This window comes from Petaurus breviceps, unplaced genomic scaffold (assembly GCF_028583685.1).
Source record: "Petaurus breviceps papuanus isolate PSGF00001 unplaced genomic scaffold, PetGlider_PUasm1.0 227, whole genome shotgun sequence".
In the NCBI taxonomy this organism is placed as follows: domain Eukaryota; kingdom Metazoa; phylum Chordata; class Mammalia; order Diprotodontia; family Petauridae; genus Petaurus; species Petaurus breviceps.
The window spans coordinates 619390-642602 of record NW_027185896.1 but is presented as its reverse complement, the minus strand read 5'-3'; the positions used below and the strand labels follow the sequence as shown (position 1 = coordinate 642602).

At 38.2% G+C, this 23213-nt stretch overlaps 1 protein-coding gene across 12 annotated transcripts in view; it reads right to left on the bottom strand.

Moving 5' to 3' along the window:
• The window catches only part of TNS3 (tensin 3), a 427559-nt gene that overhangs the window by 280348 nt on the left and 123998 nt on the right, over window positions 1–23213 (bottom strand). For 9 of the 12 annotated variants that reach the window (XM_069095442.1, XM_069095438.1, XM_069095436.1 and 6 more), the window contains one exon: window positions 19251–19288. Coding sequence is in view for 4 of the 12 variants with exons in the window: in XM_069095438.1 (XP_068951539.1) it covers window positions 19251–19288 (38 nt within the window). In the remaining 8 variants the exon portion in view is untranslated. Of the gene's footprint in view, window positions 1–19250; window positions 19289–19508; window positions 19798–19832; window positions 19991–23213 lie in introns of those variants that run through there. The other 3 variants (XM_069095439.1, XM_069095448.1, XM_069095446.1) reach the window with 3 other exon arrangements.

The window sequence follows — 23213 nt, the reverse complement described above, 5'->3', positions numbered from 1 at the left end:
TTCCTTAATGGTTGGAACTCCAGTGATGAACATGGGCAAGATTTTACAAGTATGGATGGGTTGTAATCTTCATTGTTGGCTTATTTTTTGTCAATTTTTAACAATTAATAAAAACATATTTTCTCTCTGTCACTTCAACTCCTGCCCCAATGACAAAGAAAAACAAAACCCCTGATTCACTCTTCATTGTTGAAGAAAATTACCATATCTATGAGATCAAATATCTATTTGAGTATGACTGGAAAAGGAAGTTGTCTAGCCAAGCAATGAAAATGAAAGAAAATAGATCAGTCAATCCACAAACATTTATTAAGTATCTACTATATTCCTGGAACTGGGCTAGGTGCTAGGAATACAAAGCCAAAGAATGAAACAGTCTATGACCTAACTGTTGCATTGGTAGGCCCTAGATAATTAAAAAAGGTCTCTAACACACTGGATAGAACCTCCGTGTAGAATTCCAAAGAAATCCATGCAAGAATCCCACAGGATAGAGTAATAGAGGAACTGTGATCTGTACTGATAGCAGACAGAGAACCAGCGTTGGGATGAGCAGAGAAGTTGCCAACCCTAAGGGAGATATTCTTCATGGAGGCGCACCCCACATCAGTGAAGTCACAGGTTCTACTAACTAAACACACACACACACACACACACACACACACACACACCTAAGAACAAAACTTCTCTAGATCAGAGGCAGCTTGATGGCACAATGGATACAGTGCTGGACTTGGAGTCAAGAATACATGAATTCAAATGCCATCTCACACAATAGCTAGGTGACTCTGGGCAAGTCACTTAACCTCTGCCTCAGTTTCCTCTACCTCCCAAGGTTGTTGTGAGGATCAAAATGTGATGATATTTGAAAAGTACTTAGCACATTGCCTGACACATGATAGGAACTTAATAAATGCTTGTTCCCTTACCAAGTATATTACAACAATATCTTATTTCTGTAAGAGATCACAACTCAGTTGGAATCAACTGGTTCTCAGAGGAATCCAAGTTAATATGCACACACACATGCATGCACACACACACACACTCACGCACGCACACACACACACACACACACACACACACTGTGGCCAAAGGCAAGAACCGAGACCCTTGAACATAAATGGCAAACAATTCAAAAACAATTTTGAAATATTTAAATTTCAGGCAAAGTCTGCCAGCTATTTCAGATGGAAGTAAAAACAAGATATACTAGATATTTCACTGTTTGAAGGAAAACCTAAAGCAGAAACTTCATGGATTCTTGCCTAAAATGCAAAGCATTAAGGGGGTGAAGAGTGAACAGAAACACATCCAGTTAAGATTTCAGTTTTACTTAAAAGAAAAACCTATAACAAAGGTGGAGAAGGTGATGAGGAAGACATTCTCCCAAACATCATTTTAGTCATACTACTGAAAAAAATTGCTAAGAAGGAGATATGAATAAATGAACAAAAATAACTTATTAACTGCTTACTCTATGCCAGGCTCTGTGCCAAGCAGTGAGAAAATAAATGCAAACAAGAAAGACAGATTCAGTCCTCAAAAAGAGATTACATTACATTAAGAAAAGAGAACATATCTGGGTGTGGGGAGAGGGGTATCCAAAGAGTAGTGTTTGGGATATGGCAGACAGAAGAGTGTTGATGAGTAACAGGACAATTCATTAACATTTCCTTGCCAAGAGTGGGAGTACTGATTTTATTAATGTTCTCAGGGCTAAGATTGAGAAGAATTGGGATACTGATATTTACCACTCAGCTGACACTTTCATCACCATCTCTAAACATTTTTAAATGAGAAAAACATGCGAACATTTGTCATAACTAAGCATCTATCTTACAAGATAGTGATGTTATGGAGAGAGCATTGAGTATTATGAAATCTATAGGCATAATTCCTCTGAAATGCTAATGATGTGACCATGAACATCACACTTAAGAGTCTATAAACCTCAGCCCCATAGTCTGTAAAATGGGGATAATACCCATAGTATCTACCTCATAGGATTATTGTGAAGACATCTCATATTTATAGTCTTCCTCCCTGCACAGTGGCTCTTTCCTCTTATTGGCTGGTTCTTCCTACAACCTATCTCAGGCTCTGTTTCTCTCTATCAAGTCCTTTATATACTACTTATAATTTTTTTTGAGGGAGGGGGAACATTATGTGTGATGGAGAAGGGGGCATAAGAAAAAAAATCAATGTCTGGGAATTTAGTGCCCCAAACTGGCCAACTAATATTGAGGAGGAATAGGAAAGCTAGAAGAAAAATAAAACTTTCCATTTTGATATGTGGGTGATGAAAAGACCATAAAAGTGAAGATACTTAGTAAAAATACATTTAGACTAAAGGCCCATGTTGTGCTCAAATTTAAGGGACAGGAAATGGAAACAGAGAAAACAGAAAGGACAGGTAGAGGATAAGTTAGTGTCATGAAACCCAGGAGGGACTTTAAACAAAGAAGGGATGATCAACACTGCCAAATGATTCTGAACAACCGAAAAAAATGACAACTGGGAAAAAGTCATTGGAATTAGCAGTTTGGAGGTCCTTAGAGGTTTTGAAGAGAGTAATTGGAGTAAAATTGTGGGAGTAGAAGGCAAACTTCACTCAGTAAAGAATGAATAGTTAGTAAAGTAATAAAGGTAATGAGTATATTGTCAATAAAAATTTAATTTTTAAAAACCAACTGGAAAACAATATGGTAGACACTTGAAGTATAGAGTCATCTTCCTTTAAGGAGCCCAAAAAATAGTATTTCTCTAGTAAAGGTCACGAATCCCACAAAAACAATCTCTGATACACATTAGGTAGCAGAATCTGGTACTGATTATTATCACGAGCCAATTCTCACATTTCTAGCCAAGGACAGGTCTCTGGCTTACCTCTATGAATCAAAGAACCCAAAGAGGGAAGTGACATCTCCTCAAAGAATTTTTATTTTCCTAAGAAAACAAACAAACCAAAAAAGAAAAGAAAAGGAAAGGACAAAAAGATTAACACCCAGGCTGATTCTCAAATTTGAAAACCACAGTGCAGCACAGAAAATTCACAAGAGGTAAAAGAGATAGAGCCTAGAAATTCTACTAAGAAAGTATAACTGTTCTAAACCATTTACATGAAATAAAGGAAGAGAGATTTTTAAGGTATAGGTAGAGAAAGGGCAATAGCTAAAACATGGTCTTTGGATCCAGAGGATCTTGATGGGCTTAGGAAAGTATGGTAGCCTTCATGCCAAATCACACCTATCCCACTACTCAGAGTGGGAATATTAGATATTCAATTCAACAAACATTTATTAAGAAACTACTATGTGGAAGACATCATGCTAGACCCCGAGGTTATGAAAACAAAAACAGTCCCTGTTTGGCACAGCACTGGATCTGGAGTTAGGACCTGAGTTTTAATTCTGACAATCTATAGATAAGGGCCATTTATAATGCTTTCGATTCCTTATGTTGGGTGACTTGGGTAAATCACTTAAAACGACTCCAAATCTCAGGTTTTTCATCTACAAAATAAGTATAATAACACCTACAGCACCTACCTTCCCTCTAGACTTGTTGTGAAGCCCAAACCGAAATAATGTATGGAAAGAGCTTTTGAAAAATTAAAATACTACATAAATTTCAACTACTGTCATTATCAAAGAGCTATAGTCTAATCTTAGAAATGATTCAGAATTACTGTTTATTCCATGGAGCTCTACTTCTCTGAGGAAATGAGAAAGTACAATCACAAGGGTGAGTGGGCTTATAGGGGCTACTTTTTACCCATGTCTACAATTACTCTTAGAGCATAATTATTGGTGGCCAATTCCAGACTTCTGGACTTTCTTTCCTGTCATACTCATTACTCATATGGACATCTCCTAAAATGAGCTGAGCTTACAATGGACTCCATATGGCTCTGTTTAAAGAGACGCATTGACGGAGAGAAACTGGAGTGATAACCCAAAGACATAGCAGGGTCAAGAGATTACTTTTCTAACCTACCAAGGACCTAAACATGGTCCTGGGTGGAGGTCAAGAAGTCAATGGAGAAGGAGAGATCTAAAAGCAGAAAGGAGATAACAGTGATTCTGATAGTATAGAATCTCAAAGACAGAGAGAACCTCAGAAGGCATTGAGACTAGGGGGTCACCCTAGGACCCCCAGACTCTGTAAGCGGATATCAGGGTATCTGAGAACTTGGACGGGGAAAAATGTTTATTTTTATTTATACTAATCTCTAACTGAAATTTTCCATCCCTTTCATTTCTGAATGCTGTCAATGGGTCACAGCAGTATTAGCAGCTCCTGTGACTTTGTCACCAACAGAAACCACAGATAATTTCATAGCACATTACAGCTGTTGCAGATATCTCAAAATGCCATTTAGACTCATCACAACTTCAGTTCCTGTAGTTATTAGAGTCACCATTCAATATATTACTATAATGCAAATTTTTAATACTCTGATAACTATATTTTAATGTCGATTGTCTTTGTAATTCTATCCTTTCATTTTATTCATTTAAAATCATTATTCTGAAAAGGGGTGTATAGGTTTCACTAGACTATCTAAGAGGTTTTTGGGTGGCACATGCACACACACACACACACACACACACCTGGTCTATTATAGCATCCTAATTGGTCCAATCTCTTCCTTTTCTGATCTATACACTATACCTCAAACTCCAACGCTTCCCCCTTTTGCCTCAAGGATAAAATATAAACTCCTATGCTTGGTTTTTAAAGCCCACTACAATCTGGTTCCAATCTAACTTTCCATGAAAAATTGTCTATTATTCTCCTTTATCCATTCCTCTTTCCACTCAAACTGGCTTGCTTGCTATTCCTATCTAACATTCCACCTTCTATCTCTGTGCCCCATACCTAAAGAGCACTGCATCTCCACCTCAGTCTCTCAGAATCCCTAGAGCTCTATCAGAGGTCAGTTCAAATACCACCTGGTTTAACCTAGTTTCACCAATAGCTAGTACCCTTGTCCCAGAAATCAGGTTATATTGCATTTTCTATGCACAAAGTGTTTCCTGCAATTTAAATGAAAGCTCCCTCATGGCAGAGACAAACGTGTCACTGTCTTGGTATCCCTAGCATGAAGCACAGTGCCTGGCACATAGTCAGCATTTAATTAACACTTGGTGAAACTGATGAATAAGAATGTTCTCTGCAGCATACACAACAAAGTCACCCAGACTTTGCTTGAAGCCCTCCAGTAACAGAATTCACTGCCTCCTGAGGTGGTCCATGTTACTTGGAAAATTCTAATTTTAGGAGGTTTTTCTTTTCATCAAGCTTAAAGCTTTGTAACTTCCAATATAACCAAGACAGAATTATAGACATACATAGAGACATTAGATTGGTGCTTACTTTGTCTCTAGGGAAGCAATTAGACATATACCAGTGGAATTGGCCATATGGAACTACTTTCTAGTTAGACATCTATAGACTGAGGTAATGAGGCATTAATTGGACCAATTAGATAGGATTCATATTACTGAAACCAAAGACTATTCTCAGAGACAGTTTTAAAAATAAGGTTTTTTGATGCAAATATCTTAGAAGAATATATTAAACAATCACAAGAGGGTCCTTATCTAGCAAAAGAGAAAAGAGTGTTTTTAAATGTTAATTAGAATAATGGATGTTTAAATAAATGCAAAACTGAAAATAGAATTTAATATAGCTATATACCTGAAAGCTACATTAATTCTTGACATAAATATATACATTAAACAATGTTTTTTTTTTAAACTTTACTTCATGAACAATCTGTGATTTCATATTGGCAGTGGTCAATGGTAACATTTGGAATTGAGGAGAAACATTTGGCAGACTCCCCCCTTCAGTCCACCAACCACAAAAACTACTTTGTTATTTTACTCTCAGTATTCTCCTCTCTTGGGGAGCCCTCCAGATCTATAAGAGCTGGTTTTGGGTACATCTATGCTCATGAATATTTATAAATTCTCTTTGGCTAGGAGGCTCTTTCATATTTTTTTAAAGGGTCTGGGAGGCTGGAAGATAAAGATGTGATTAAAAAAAAGAATCATTACCTTGGGTTTTGGTCACTTTAGACCAAAATACTAGAAACAACACTCAGAACATAGAAAGTGTCTTGAGAACAAGGTCTTGGGCCAATTCTAGCTCATTCTTCTCGGCATTTGACTTCCCCATAATCGTATTGGTTTGCTTTTGGGGGCTAGGAGAACCACACACTGTTTTTTGTTTAACTTGTCTGGAAGAACGGTTCACATATTTGTTATTCTCTTCATGAAAAAGTGTTTCCTGACATCTGTTCTCAATTCAGGGGTATCTTATTTCCACTAACACCCCTTTGTCCTATCTGTGCAAGGCTGAAACAAAGCAAAGCAATGGACCCATCTTTACTTAAAACTTTTACAGTCTGATGTTTAAAAAAATTCACTTCCTACTAGTAATTGGCATTCACACAGCTAATACCTCAAGAATTAGATGGGGTGGGGAGGGGGTTCCTGTCCTCAGATCTTAGACATTTGTCACTCAACCAATCTGTCCCTAATGTTTTATCACTTAACATACAACTAAGACTTCTTTGGATGAGTTGAGCTGTTAGTGAATTAAATCAGCAGATATTAGGACAAACTATCACTGCTGATTTTTGTCTTTGGATGCTACAGAGTAATATTTTTCTGGTTGTCTCTTCATAGTTGGAGAAATTTATTTGCCTTCATGTTATTAATAATGACTCACCTTTACATCAAACCTTTTTGATGGGTAGGTGTTATTTTTGGGGGGTGGGGGTATGAATCTAGGAGTAAAGGAAGTTTTTTTCATAGAAATCTGTCATTTATAATAACATGAAATGGATTTATAATTGTTACTTTAATGAGTTAATAAATGAATATTTTAATTTTTTTTGTTTTAATTTGTAATAAAGTAAATACAATAGAAATAACCCACAGAAACAAAAGCTTTTTGGAGTTTAAAGAGTTTCTGAGACCAAAAAGTTTGAAAGCTGCTAACCTAGAGAATCAAGAAGAGGTTAAAGGATTTGGTCAATTACTCAGCTAATATGGGTCACAGGCAAAACTTGAACCCAGATATTTCAAACTTTTTGCTCTAAGACTCTCTCTCTCTCTCTCTCTCTCTCTCTCTCTCCCTCACTTCCTCCCTCCCTCCCTCTACTATATAATAACTTTATACATATGAAGGGAAGTTTAGAACTACCACAACATAAAAAGAATAAAATGAGGAAATGAGAATTGTCATTCAAAGGAGCCCCTTCGGGAGGTAACATACCCCTTCCTACTATGTTGCCATTGCTCCTGAGGAACCACTCAATTGGTAACTGCCCTCAGAGGAAGTTTAAAGGTCACACTCTAATCCAGTGAAATTTCTAGACTTTTTTTTTTGCTTTTTGCAGGGGGCAATTGGAGTTACCAATAAGTGACTTGCCCAAGGTCACACAGCTAGTAAGTATTCAGTGTCTGAGGCCGCATTTGAATTCAGGTCCTCCTGCTCCAGGGCCTGTGCTCTATTCACTGCACCACCTAGCCACCCCCTATTTCTAAACATTAAAAAAAAATTGGAATCAATGTAACAAAGGTTTATTCAGTACATACTAAAGGAAAGGTAATAGGGCAATAGAGGTAAATAAGACATATAGCCTCTGTTTTCCAGGTGCTTATACTCTAGTGGGTAAGAGCCTAAAATTGGAGAGAACCTAGATTTAGAGCTGAAAATCTATCACAGCACTACACTCCCAAATAATCCCTCCCCCCCCCAAAGTATTGTCCCTTATAAGAAAAGGGGCTGAGCAATATAAATAAACACAGCTACATTTCTGACAGCATGACCAGCATTCCATAGCCATGTTCCATTGCTTCTCTAAGGAGAATTGAAACACTTCATTGGTGGTATTGGTGTTTTAAAATCAATCTTCCATGTTATGTCCCTAATCTGTCCCCCTTCTAGTATAGGGCAAAATTATCAGAGGCCCCTTCATCAAAGGCAGCTAGGTAGTACAGTGGAGAGAGTACTGGGTCTGAAGTCAGGAAGTACAAAGTCAGATTCAGATACTAGTTGTGTGACCCTGGGAAAGTCACTTAACCTCTTGGTCTTAGTTTCTTTATCTGTAAAAAACAAAAAAAAAAACGGATAATAAGAGCACCTTCCGCCCAGGGATGTTGTAAGGATCAAACAAGAAAAAAATTAGAAAGCACTTAGCACGGTGTTTGGCACATAGTAAGCACTATATAAATGTGAGAATATAGGAGAGTTGGAGACTAAATGTCCTTTAATACATATACTACTGAAGGTGGCTGTAGTCATAAGAACATTACATCTTGGGTCACAATTTGTTTCAATGTGACATTTAAACAAATCACTTCACATTTCTTAGCCTCAATTTCCCCCTCTGCAAAAATGAGGGAGGTTGTACTTAATGACATCCCAGTTTCCCTAGAGCTGTGAGCCTATTACTAGGACTCAGGCCCCCTCCAACCCTAAGTGCTGGAATCCCTTAACTTTTGAAGAGGAATGCAGAATGCTATAAGATCAAATGAAATCAGATAAGGGGGAAATTATTTCCAGCTGGGGAATTAGAGAAGATTTCATGGAGGAGGTGCCTTTAAAGTCAACTTTGAAAATTGTGTGGGACATCAACAGGCCTCCACCTGGAGGAAGGTGCAGTGGGTTCTCAAAGCTACAGAAGTGAAATTTCTTTCTCCCAGTTAACCACTCCTGGGTACTCCAATGATACTCAATGTAACACCTGCACTTAAACTTCACAAGACTGCTGAGAGGAAAGCACTTTATAAAACATAAGTTTTACATAGTACCATGAAGATTATTTGTGTTGTTATTGGATGATGGCATAGTCTTCCCACCAGCCTAGCTGCCTTCCTTAGGATACACTACAATCTACAGTCTGTCAAGTCTGTCAATACTCTTCCTGAAATGGATCACCCATGACTAAACATGATATTCTCCAGGTGGTATGACCACAGAAGAATACAGTCATCTTCTTTGTTCTGGTCATGCTGCTTTTCATTTTTATCGCAATCTAAGTTTGCATTAGCTTTTTTCTTTTGGCTGCCTCACACTGTGGAGACATTCTGAGCTTAGAGCTACTAAAAGGAGTCACCAGAACATCAAATGAGTAAGCCACTGGTGTTTGCCCAACAGGACTTCATCCCTAACACAATGACTTCCATGGGAGAGCCATTTGACAAACATCAGCTTCATTCAATTCAATTCAGCCAAAAATCTAATGTGACTTTGGAATGCTCCACAAGGGATTGCACCACTCACAACCTGATTCAGTACTGTGTCCTATATTCTGTGCATTAAATACCATGGTCATTTCTGTAGCACAACTTGTGTTTCTTCTATAAAGGGGCAGCAGAGTAGAAATTTGGAGTCAGCTGTGAAGAGATATTCTTAAAGTGCTGGCAAAGGGCTCCCTAGTATAGGGAACAAGTGTCAAAGTGACATCTTTGCTTCTCTTCAGCTGAGCAGCATCTGACCATCTGTATCTGCCGGTAGGAGTAACCAAGTCAGGAAATGGCTGCAGCTGTGTAAATGTCATTGGGTGAAATCTGTTAAATGGCTTTTGCTACCCAGACTAGCAAATACTAAATGTGGAAAAATCATAAGGAAAATAAAGAAATGAGGGCACATAGTGACTAGATCTTGATTTGGGAGAGAGAGGGAGAAATGGACAGCATAAGAATCAAACAACTAAAACTCGTAAGAACCTTAGAAATTATACAGCCCCTGGATGATAGATGGTGATAGATGATAGATTGGTGGAAAAGAGGGGGCATGCAGGCCTCATTTTCCAGATTCGATTCAAATCAATAAATGCTTATGCAATGTTTTAAATATGCAGAGGCCTATGCAGGGTGAAAGGGCCACAAAGATAAACAATGATAGTCTCTCTCCTGGAGGAACTTACAATTTAATAGCAGGGAGAAGGCATATACTTACTATTACAAACATACATTTACAGAAATAAATGTGATAGAGGGAAAAATGTCAATGGGGCAAAGGTAGTCCAGGCAATGTGCTCTAGGAACCAGAAGAGGGAGAGACAATTTAACAGATAGAGAAATCAAGCAAGTTTTCTTGAAAGAAGGAAGAAGTACCTAACCCTACTTTAATCATTTCAAGAACAGAGATGAGGATGAAGTTCATCTTGGACAAAGACGGCCCATGTGAATACTGGGAGGTAGAAGACTGTCAGAATCTGGACAATATTTAGGACTCTAATTTGCACAGTAATGCGAAATAAGCCTAGACAAGAAGGCTAGAGGTGGACCATAGGGAGCCTTATGTAATAATTAATAATGAGTAACAATAAAATGCTGAATCTGATTACTGGTCAGCAGAAACCAAAGGAAACAAAACCATCTCCAGACGACAGGAAAGGAGTTTCCCCAATGCACATGAGGAAACCGTGGCCCAGCTGAGATCAGGAATTTGCCCAAGGTCACAGAGCAACGGAAAAGGCCAGCTGGCATTAAAAAAACCAACCAACTTTTCCCTACAAAATAATGGGAGACTCCTTTAACTATCTTCTTCTCTCTTATTTTTAATTCACTGTTTGAAAATGGCAGTGAATGATGAAAATCAAAGCAATGTTTCCTTTGCTTCCCATTAGATAAGTAAGTAAATGAACAGTTGCAAACATCACTGGGGTGTCATGGGGGACTAAGAATTGACTGCAGCTCTTGGATCTGCCATTCAGAGGGCAAAATGTTTCTCTCAGCACTGAGAGTGATGTTGACTATGGCAATCTTTGAGCTTCTAGAAGACAAAAGAGTCGCACCCAGAAATTCAGAAGAGAAAAAGGACACATTCAATCTTTTAAGAAGACATAATAAGAAGGATCACAGAGGCAGGATGCTTAGCCCATCCAACTATTCAATGATCTGTAAAGCCTCAGCAGCACAAGTGTGATAACCAACAGACAGAAAGAGGAGAAACCGAAAGAAGAAAGAGAAACAAAGAGCTATGAAAGAGAAGCGAAAGATCCAGGTGTGCTACTGAGTTTCCGGAGGCTGAGGACTCCAGTTTAGCTTCTCATTTTTACTTCTTCAAGGAATTAAAAGAAAAAAATCTGTTCTTTCCCAAATTCTACCCCCCCCCACCTGATAACTGTCCAGTAACAGACACTATATTATAATCTTGATTTTTTTTTTTTACTGAAATGTTTCTGGTATCCTTAATTTGTCTCAAATATAGAGAGACTTGTGGTAAGCTACAAAAAAACTTAAGTTAGGGTAAAGTGTCAAACTTCTATTTCACTATTAGCAATTTTCCTAACTGGGGGCTCTTAGCTATTTTGACTATATTTGTAAATTTTGTCTGATATTAGTTCCATTAAAGAACAAAGGAAGGAACCCAATCCCGCCCCACCTCAGTGGGAATAGAATAAAATGAGTCAAGACTTAGGTAGGATTCAACCCTACCCTTTCCAGATGCATTCTAGTACACCTTCCAGTAATTACAGAGGGAAAGGAGATTTCTCCTGGAAAGACAAAAACTTTGTATCAAAAGGAATAAATTAACCTACAATTAAAATAGTTCTCAAGATAAAGATTTGAATTTTATATTAAAAAAAAAAAAAACAACCTGGGCATGTAACTAATCCCAAAGGCAAATAAATAAATATTTATTTGTTTTACAACTGCTTCAGGGAATCACAAGTACTGGATTTAATTTAAAAGAACTTGGGAGAAGCTTCTTAAGTGTCCCAGCCACACCTACTTCTTCCCCCCAGTGCCTCATTCTCCCCATAAGCTTTTAAAACAGACTCAAATGATAAACACAAATGTATGCTTATCTGAAATATATTTCTTATACTCATAGTAAGAAAGACTGACACTGCTAAAGGAAGCTAGGCTAACAATGATAATAACTACTGTTGTTGTTTTAACAATGATAACAAATATTTGTAAAGCATTTACTATGTACCAGGCACTAAACTAAGGGCTTTGATTGTTACAAGAACCTTAGGAGGTAAGTGTTATTATTATCCCTATTTTACAGATGAGGAAACTAAGTGTGAGGAAGGTTAAGTGGCTTGCCCAGGGTCAAATGGTAAGACAGTATCTGAGGCTGTACTTGAATGCATACCTTCCTGACTCCCAGGACCAGGTTCTATCCTCTGGACCACCTAACTGCCCTAAAATTACATTTGTTCTAATCCTATAATCCTTCATAGATCCTTTCTTTTGTTATTATGCTACCCACAAGTGGTGTACTCAAAAGGCAAGGCTTGGAATATCATGTTTAGAAGAGTGATGGGCCAGGTGGGTACAAAGCGTTTACTCCTAGTATCTACAAACTCTTCATTTGAAAATTAGAGATGAGAATGCAGCACATTCAAAAGAGGAGGGGCAGCTTCTGGGAAAAATTAATGGTTCTCTTTGGCTGGAAGAAGTATGTTGTTGTTGTGTCATTTTAGTCATGGCTGACTCTCCATGACCCCATTTGTAGTTTTCTTTGCAGAGATACTGGAGTGGTTTGCCATTTCCTTGTCTAGATCCCCAACTGAGGGATTCATTTTTCTGAAGATTACAGGCTAACAGGAAAAGAAGGACTGGACTGGATTCAGTAGACCTTGATTAAATCCAGGTTCCAATACTTGCTAGCAGGTTGATCATCCTCCAGATGAGGAAACTGAGGCAAATGGGATTAAATGATTTGCCCAGGGTCACACATCTAGCAAATGTCTGAAACTGGATTTGAACTCAAAAGAAGTATATGAAGGGAAACAGAGTGAAATAAAGGTAGAAAAGTCAGTTGGAACCAAATGGTAAAGGACCTCAAACATAAGGTTTAGGCTGTTTATGTCTTCTCCAAAAAGCAAGAGCCTACAAATTTTTAAGAGGCAGGAGTAGGGGAAGGAGAAAGACTGCCACAATCATTCCTGCATATTAAGAAGGAATTGGGGCAGTCATATATAAAAGGGTCCTAGGTAGTTATCCCCTGGATTAAGGTCATAATAAATGTCTTATTCTACTTACTCTAAATGAAGTGATTTTAATGTCTAATATCTCACATATTTTTTCTTAATTTTCATAATCCCAAACCATTTGACTAAATGCCTTTTACAATGTGATTAACCCCCAGTTAAGGGTGAAAGTGGCAGAAAATCCATATCAGACAGTCAACTGTTTACACAATTATCTACGCGATTATTTCCCAAAAACATGGCAGGAAACCAAAGTGTTCTAAAGGAGACTAGAATTACAGGCTGTTCCTCTCACATCTGGCGTTTCAGAGCAACCAATAGAACCAGACTTCCCTTTTGTCTATTCATCATAATCTGCCTTGATATGGGATGTTTGTGAATATTTTTATTATTCTTCGTTCCGTTTTTCCTTTTTCCTCTCTGCTGATGAATGAACTTGAGTGATTTCCAAGGGCAAAAGAAATTGAGTCATCATGCTTAAGGAGTACAGAACATGACCAGAGTCAGGTGTTATGAAGCTAGTTTTCATCCTGATTCTTCTAGCAATTTCCTGCCCAATGCAGGATGTTATTTAATTTCCTATGACTGACTAGAAACTGGAGATTAAAATGCTGACTTACCTCTCAAGGACACTGGAATATACTAACCAGTAATTAATCTAGAAAGGTACCTTCCTTGTACATAAGGAGATCAACAAAGATATGTGGAAAGAATAAGCGAATGGACAAATGAATAAATGATGAATCAGTCAGGGTTTGTTTATAACTTCTGTGTTCTTGACCCTGTGTTCTGAGTTGCAGTAATCTTGTCTTAGTCCCATAAAATTTGTTAGCCCAGATCCAGAAAAAGCAGAGAGATCTCCAAAGGAAAAGAACAGAACTACAGCTCGTGGTCTTAAAAGCAATTCAGGCTGGAGGAATCATCTCAGCACAAAGAAATAAAGCCGAAGTTTTTCTGCCTTAATGTGTGCTTCTTCCCTCTCCTAGTGTATAAATTATTTATTTCTATCTGCCTTTCAGCCAGACTAAAATCCACCTCTCACACAGGCCTCACTTCAACAACCAAGGATAACAACCACTTAGATTTGTCTATGTAGCAAGCCCCAACTGAGGGACTCATTTTTCTGAAGATTACAGGCTAACAGGAAAAGAAGGACTGGACTGCATTCAGTAGACCTTGATTAAACCCAGGTTCCAATACTTGCTAGCAGGTTGACCACAGGGGTCTCTGCTTCCTCATTTATCCATTCAGGTGAGTGAAGACTATAAAACTATCCCCTTACTCCCCCACCCAGCCACCCAATACATACATTGTACCTTTTCTCACAGGGCCTACTAGAGGTTCAAATTTGACAATTAATGTAATGCACTTTATAGTTCATAATAATTTAGAGCTGAGAAGGACCTCAAAAGTCACCTATCTGGTGCAATCCCCAAAAGCTAAGGCTGAGGTAGGAAATATGACCTACCTAAGATCATAGATAGTAAGCATTAGAATCAGGATTGGAACTCAAGCCCTTTGACACCAGAGCTAGTATTCTTTCCACTATACTAAACTCTGCTCTATTAAAAAAAAAAGTCAACTATTATCTTTTTTTTAAAACCTCATATGATTCCATCAATGGAAAGGGACTCCTGGTGAGGAACTTCTTCTACCAAAGTAGATAATCAGTTTCTCTACACCTTAAATTCTGAGCAAGTTGCCTGAGGCACTTAGAGGCTAAGTGACTTGGCCAGAGTCACAGAGCCAGCATGTAGCAGAGATAAGAAGTAAACCCATTTTTCCTGGATTACATCCTAAGCTCTACTATACCATGCTTGCTGCCTCTTTATCTTCATTATTTTTTGCTAATAATATTAATATTATTATCAACTAAAAGTAAAACATAAATCCCTACATGTTCCCCTTAAGCACTACAAAAAGATGAATTCCAGTGCAGGAAGAGAAGATGTTTTGACTGTTTGTCTCAGGAGTATATGACAGAAATATATGACTGAAAGATTCAACATCCACTTTACTGCATTCTATATTAAGCCAGTTACCTTATTATTCTCAGAATAATTCTATCTAGATAAAGGAAGATGCTCATTAAATAAAATGAACAGAGGTATATTTTTTTTCTCCTCAGTGATTTAATATAGGTAAAAGGTTTTGGATTTTTTTCCCTTTTCCGAATAAAAACTGTTACAAAGCCATCCATAAGCTATACTGGTTCAGGGAGTTTCTTCACTGGAAATTCCTAATACCACTGAAATCAGAAGTCTAGTCCAAAAAAAATTAATATGCTTTGAAACTTTAAGCATGATATAACTTGTCAGTTATTTTTTTATTATAAGCAATTGGGGTTAAGTAACTTGCTCAAGGTTACATGGCCAGTTATTTCTGGGTGTGGTGCTAAGTGTCTGAGCCCTGATTCGATCCCCAGGTCATTCCAACACTGGGGCCGTGCTCTTACTCACTGTGCTGTCAGTTATTTTTACTGCTAATTACCTGAACCCCTTTTAATTAGCCTCAGTGCCCCTCAAGTCCTTATTTATTAAAAAAAAGTTGTGACCCAAAACCAACCAAACAAAGAAATTATTTTTAAAAACCATGCTGAAGACCCATCCCTGAGAATGTTGGGTCCATTAGGATGCCCTAGGTGTCCATGATCTCCTTAGTTAACTTGAAATTCAAGATTAAACAATTTCTTTCAAGATTTGCATAACTTAATTTTGCAATCCAAGAACCCCTAGGCATTTGTGGTAGGCCAGAGGAAAACTGGCAAAGTCTCATGGCTTTGGCATTTACTATCACTAAATGGCTTTCCAGTGTCTTAATTCCATATATTGGGTTCCACGGTGGCCTTTTTAGTCACAAAAACCAATTTTACTATAACACTACTGTAAGTAAGGAGGATTTTGTTATCCTTTTTAGAGTTCAGTTTCTCAGGATCCATGGCCATGGTTGATGTCTAGTTTCCAGGTGTTGGATGAAAACTCCCAGAATAGCCCCAATGATCCTAGATGGTAATTCCTAGAATCATAGTGATAGGCAGTCCTACTGAGACTGCGCCATTGAGATACAGGAGTGACATAATTGATATATGCTATGCTTGCACAGAAGGACGATAATAATGAAGTTAACATATGAGCTTAATGTGGCTTAATGTGCCTTCTTTATCTTTTGCCCTACAAAGTAAGTGGGCACTGGTCAATGAATGGGGAATCCATAGGGGAACCAAGTGGGGAAACCACCATGGAATCCATGGGGGAAATCACAGGTAATGCATAGAGGAATGCATGCACCTGCCTCAACCAGCCCCCATTGAGACTTGAGGGAAATTAGGAGAGTGCACAAGCTGTGCCCGTCTCAATTGACCCCATCAAGACATAGGGATAGTTGCCCATCTTTTTACCAGTCACTGCCAGAAGGGTGATTAGGGAATTTGGTATGAATTGGTACTTCCATTATCAGCAATGTTTCTGAGAAGATTAGACTAGAATAAAAGTGATTATTAACCCTTCTGAAGGTGTCTGCCTGTCTCACCAGATCAAGAGTGAACCTGTTAAGAGTTTGGAGTCCCAAACCTCCAGTGCCTCCTGTGTGTTATCTGTGAAACAACTACATAACCCAAAAAAGTGCCAAGTTAATAAAAAGGGTTCCTCAAATGTGACAGTTTTTAGCTTTAATAAGAATGATATCTATCAGCCTCCCACCAATTCTTTTATCATTTACCTCTCAGTATCCAAGAAGGTCTGTCAAACTCCTTGCTCCATTTATCATTTTCTCTTTCTACCCAGTTTTAATCTCTCCCTATCTACCAGCTCTTTCCTTACTGCTTACAAACATGCCCATATGTTCCCCAATACTATTTTTAAAAAACACTTTCATCTGATCCTCTATCTCCTCAAACTTCTCTCTTCCCAGGACCACTAACCTTCCTTTCACATTAAAACTCAGAAAAGGTATCTATACTCATCACACTCACATCTCCACTCCTGGCAAACTGGCTTACAACCTCATAATTCAACTGAAACTGCTTTCTTCAAGATTACCAATGACCTCTTAATTGCCAAATAACAGCAGTCCTGATCCTTCCTGATCCCTCAGTAGCATTTGATATTGGTGACCACCCCCTCCTCTGAGATCAATTCCTCCCCTCCCTGATTTTTGTGAAATTTTTCTCTCCTGGTTCTCCTCCTTCCTGTCTTGTCACTCAATCCTCAAGACTATGGTCCTGGGCCCTCTTTTCTTCACTATCTCTTAATAATCTCATTAGTGTGTTTAACTATCATCTCAATGCAAATCACTCCCAGGCTTTGTTTGTCTCCTGAAATCTAACCCCTACATCTGTTGGGTATCTCTGACTGATGCCTTGTAGGCAACTCAAACTCAACCTGTCCAAAACAAAACTAATTATCTTCACTCACACACAAGACATATACAGAGTTCTCTTCCTGACTTCCTTATTTCTGTGGAGGTCCCCACCATCCTTCTAGTTACTCCAGTTTACCACTTAAAAGTCAAGTACACTCATCTCCTTGCTTTTCCTTATCCCTCACAGCTAATCAGCTGCCAAGTCTTCTACAATAATTTTTTGCATCCATCTCTCCTATTCACATGGTCACCATCATAGTTCCTCTTTACCTCTTCATTTTATTACTGGAACAGTCAACTAACTGGTCTCAATGACTCCAATTTCTCCCAGATCCAATCCATTCTCCACAGGGCCAACAATCGATATTTGTAAAGCATGGGTCTATGTCACTCTGTTACCCAAAACACTGCAATTGGCTTCCTATTGACAATAGAAAAAAATATAAATTCTTCTGGCTGACTATCCTTTCACTATATGAATCTAAACTTACTGCTCCTCACTCTCCTTAATGAACTTTACCTTCCAATCCAATTACACGATTTGCTATTTCCTATTGGTACCATTCCACCCCAGGTCTCTATGCTTTTACAGCAGGAGTCCCTCATGATTGGAATACACTTCATCCTCACCTCTGTCTTGAAGAAGCCCCGACCTCAGGGCTCAGCTTTGTGTCACCTCTGACAAAAGGTCAATACTGATGCTCCCAGAGGGCACCACCCTCCTCTCACCAGTAGTTACTTGGCACTTACTCTGTATGTGTTGTTGTCTATCATCATGATAGAAAATAAGCTATGTTAGGACAAATACTACTTAGTGTTTTATCTTTGGATCCCCAGTGCCTAGTACAGTGCTGCCACATCACAGGTACTTAATAAATGTTTATTAAATGAATGAATCAAGAAAAATTATTTTCTCATAATGACCTAATTCAGCAAGTGATACAAATGCCAGAACTTCCTTCTTCATTTAATGAAAGTCATCTACTTCCCCCCCCCAATAAAAGACAGTGATTTAAGTTTTCTCATCCTTTACCTTAACAGAAAATGTGTTTCAAATGCATATGAGAAATCACTAGCCTTTTCCAAGTACTAAGAATGAGTTGTAAACTGACAGCAGAGGCCAACACTAGAAGAAAGGATTGTTATGGAAAGCCAAGAAGCATTCCAATCATAAGAGACAATTTTAGTAGTACAGGGCTAATCAGTTCAGGACATTCTATAGAGTACCCTGTAAACCTTAGGGTGATATATAAATATAATTAATTATATTTCTACTGATAACATCACCACCACCACTAGTAAACAGACTTTGTCCCAAGTCAGAATTTAAAATGTTCATGTCCTACAGAAATTGTATAGCTCTATAGTTTATTGTAAGTAAATAAAAGAGATGATATCCACTGACATAAACAACTTAAGCTATATAATATGTGGGAATCAGGAGAACAAATCATACAATAAACAACAGCATTATAAAGACAAACTCCATTAAAAGAATTAAGAATGTTGATCAATGATCATGATTCCAGAAGATTTATAATGAAACACGCTACCCACCTCCTGAGAGAGGTGACAGGCTCAAGATGCAGAAGGAGACACATTTTTGGACAGGGAATGAAACTAGGTTTTCCTGGAGTATGGATATTTTGTTACAAGGGTTTTGTTATTTTTCCCCCAAAAAATTTTTTGGAGTGGGGAAGGTGAGAGGGAGAGAAAACAAATGCTTACGTAAAATATAAGTTAAAAAAAGACATGCGCACGCATACATACATATATGGACATGTCTATTATATCCTGACACTAGTTACTTTCCAAAGAAGCATTCTTTGAAAATAAGTTTAGTTCTATACATTTCGTTAAACAAAATCTAACTTACCCACAATATGCCACTGAAACGGAGAAAGGCAGTACTTACCTTTGTTTCACATTTCTTGTGGCAGGAATACTTGCACACTAGGAAAAAAACAAAATACAGTTGCTGAGTTGCTTGGCTAGCAATGCTTATTTTATCCAACAAGTCCTCCCAATCCTTGAAAAAGTTCCTCTTACAGGACAGTCAGGCACTTCAGAGGGCACAGCCGGAACTTTCCCTGATAACTAGGGAAATTATTCATTTATGATGTAATCCAAAATTGCAAAATAAAGTTGGTGGGCCGTAAGAACAAGTACATACCAAGTTAACATTTGATAGCAGTTACCAACTGCTAGACAGAGTAAGGTAATGATGACTCAGTGAAAGATTTTTTGTTGTTGTTTTTTTCCTCTGGAGCCAAGCTACAAAGAGATTGGTTTTCTTAAAGCACTCCTTACTTTGGAAGCCATATCCAAGCATGCAAGGAAAGATTCGATTATCCTGGAGGAGTAACAAGCATTAAGATACGCTCAGGCATTTCAGGACACTTGCCTGAAGAGAAGAAACGTTTCAAAATACCAGGAGAAAAGCAGCGTAACTCCATGCTCTTAGCTCCAATGAAAGGAATGAGTTTGGTTTACTTACTTCATTTCCGGACAACATAAGAATCAACTGTCAAAATAAATACACGTCTAAATTCCTACAGGCAAAACCTTCAACTTGGGCCAATTGTCTAAATTGAGCAGGTCATGTGTTGGCTTGAAGGTCCTAACAATGGCGATTTAAGGCTGGAACCAATGCAGATTTCACAGGACCTCTCCCCAGGAGGATGCAGCTGTGCCATAATAAGGAACTAAAAGCATTCTCCCTCAGCCACAATAGGATCTCCATAATCACTCCCTGACCACTAGTTGCTTTTTTTTTTCTCTATAGGAAACAACTGGGTATTCAGAGACTTCAAGACTGAAGGATGACAGAAAGAATTTCACCATCTCCTACACACACAAGATCAATCAATGTTGTAACTCGGGCAGGTCCTTCAAGTTTTCCTTGCATCCTGAGTTTTAAATTGTCTTTTCTAATTTCCTCCATACTTAGGACTTCATGTGCCTTCTCATTTTAAGTGGGATTATTCATGTTGTCGGCCATAAAATAACACTGACCAGGAAAAATATTTATTTTTCATCTAGTGAGTGCACACTCCAGAAGTAACTATGTTAAATGGTCAGCTGATCAAAAGAATCTTGCTGTGGAAATGGTGGGGTGTGTGGGTGGGTGGGTGAGGGTGTCTCTATACTACACAGATCACAAATCTATATGGTTCGGAACCTATTCTGAATAAGAACTATACCTGATGTATATAGAAGGAAGGTAAAAATTCACAGTAACTTATTTATCCATTTGGTCAATGATATTCATTGTGTATGAGTGAACTCCGGAATTCTTCCTGCACCCCTAGGGCACTCTGATGCATGTGCTGAAGCATAAAGACTAGCCAACCATAAAATTATTTTAGCTTCTATTATGCCTGATCCTGAAATCTGCCAAAGAACTGGAATAGCTGCCATTAGGCAGGAAATCAATCTACCCTGGCAGGAGTGGGCATGGGTAGTTAAGTATGTAGACCTAAAAGAGAAGTTTATTTGTTTAAATGGGATGCCCCAAGAGACAGCCACCAAAAAAGTCACAAAAACAAGCCATGTACCAAAAGACTGGCAACACAGAGACAGGTCTATCTGTTTTACTTGGTCTGATGAGTGACCATGAGACTTTTAAAAGCTAAGGCATGAAATCATACTTCATTCAGCAAGGACTTTAGAACTACTTCACAGGCTGACCTCAAAGTAACAAATCATTCCAATTATAAGATACAAATGCACCAACTTTGAATCCCCAAAGGCTCTGCCTCAGAGGAATGCATACAGGATCCAGATGTACCAGTACCACTTAGACAAAAGTCCTGAGGAACAAGACAATCTGCTAGGAAAAGGTTTTTAGACAGATTCTAACAGCAGAGGGAACTTATCCATCCAAGGTTTTCCATATATTATTCCAAATGTCATATGTAAACTCCAAGAATACAAACTAGAAAAGTTAATTTATTTCTTACCCTGAGTTTCCCAAACACCTACTTTCATCAATATTTGAAAATTAACTGTGTCTTAAAGTAAAAGGTCTCTCTCAAAGTTTTCTCATAGTGATAAATTAGTTTGAAGGCAGGTATTCTCAACATTTGTTTTAAGTCACAGACCACTTTGGTGAATCCCATGCATTCAACAGACTAATGATTTTTTTTTCTGTTTTTGTTTTTTGGGGAGGGGGGAAGGCAAGGCAATAGGGGTTAAGTGACTTGCCCAAGGTCACATTGCTAGTGCATTAAATGTCTGAGGCTGAATTTGAACTCAGGTCCTCCTGACTCCAGGGCTGGTGCTCTATTCACTGCTCCACCTAGTTGTCCCCAGAATAACGTTTTTAAATGCATAAAATACATGATGTTATAAAGGAAACCAATTATAGTTATCGAAATGAACTGCAAAAACTTCAACATTGTGAAAAACAAACAATTTTGAAAGGCTGTAGAATTCTGATCAATGTAAATAATCAACTGTGATTCCAGAGGCTTTGTGGGGAAGAATGTTAGCTGCCTCCTGACTAAATAGGTAGAATGAGACATTTTTGTACATGGCCCTTATGGGAATTTGCTTGCTTGACTATTCCTGTGTTATTTATTACAAGGGGTTCCCCACCCCCAGAATGTAGGCTAGAGTTGAAAAGGGGGAAAAATGCTTGATAATTTTTTTAAAAATCATTTTAAAATACCAGTGCTGGTATTTTAATGCAAATAAGTTATTAAAGTATATTTTTTAAAAATTTCACAGACTCTCAGGTTAAGAACTTCAGGTTTAAGGTATTAAAATATAATGAAATTAATTTTTAAAATCCTCCTAAGGAAGAAATCGGAGTCTGTTGAGGTAATGGGGTCATAATAAGGTTCCCATTGTCCTCTAAAATAGAAAGCTTTTCCACTTAATTCTCTGATGAAAATCAACATGTATAATATTAACCTAACCAGTACTGGATGCAACATTGACTACATCCTGTAATGCTGCTATTGCTGCCATTTTAATGCATTTCAATGACATGTTTATACCTAGAAAACAAAGGATTACTCAGAGAAGAAAATCACAATTTCCATAGCACTTTGGTTAGGAAAATTTCTTACTTTTGCTTACTTTTATGTACTAAGAATTCTGTGCATCTTGAACTAAAGATTAGAGTAAAATATTCTGCATCCCTCCCCCTCCCAAGCTCATTAACCCCACATCTATCACCATCATTTCTCCATTAAGTCCCAAGGGTACACTCATCTGATACATTTTTCCAATAGATACTATATCCTTTCAACACCAAACCTCCAAAGAGAATTGATGCTCACTGTCTCCTCTTCTCTCGTCACCTACTTACTGGTCAAATTCTTGCAATCTGACTTCTACCACTACCATTCTCTTGAAACTGTTTCCTCAGAAGGTCAGTGACCTGCTAATCGCCAAATCCAACAGCCTCTTCTCAATTCTCGTCCCCCTTGACCTCTATGCTGTATCCACCCCTGTGGCCACCCTTCTTCACTTCCATGACATGATACTTTCCTAGTTCTCTTTCTACTACCATCATAACTCCTGCTGACAGCTCCTTCTTCGGCTTTCACTGCTCATCCTTTTCTCCTCTCATCCTTCACTGGCAGCAATCATTCCCCAAATGCCAAGAACAGCAGCAGGGCAGCAAACTAGTCCTCTGAATATAATCCATATCCAAGGGCCAAACTGACCTTCTTGCTGTTCTTTATACATAGCACTCAATCTTCCCCCCTCCACATTTTCATTCCTCTTGAGAATGCACTCCTGACTTTCTAAATTGTCTCTCCCGTTCTGCTGGGCAGTTGGTATGTTGATTCTTCCCCTCCCCATTATTCCACCCAAGCACCCTTTAATGTGTTACCTTCCCTCACTTGAATAAAAGATCCTTAAA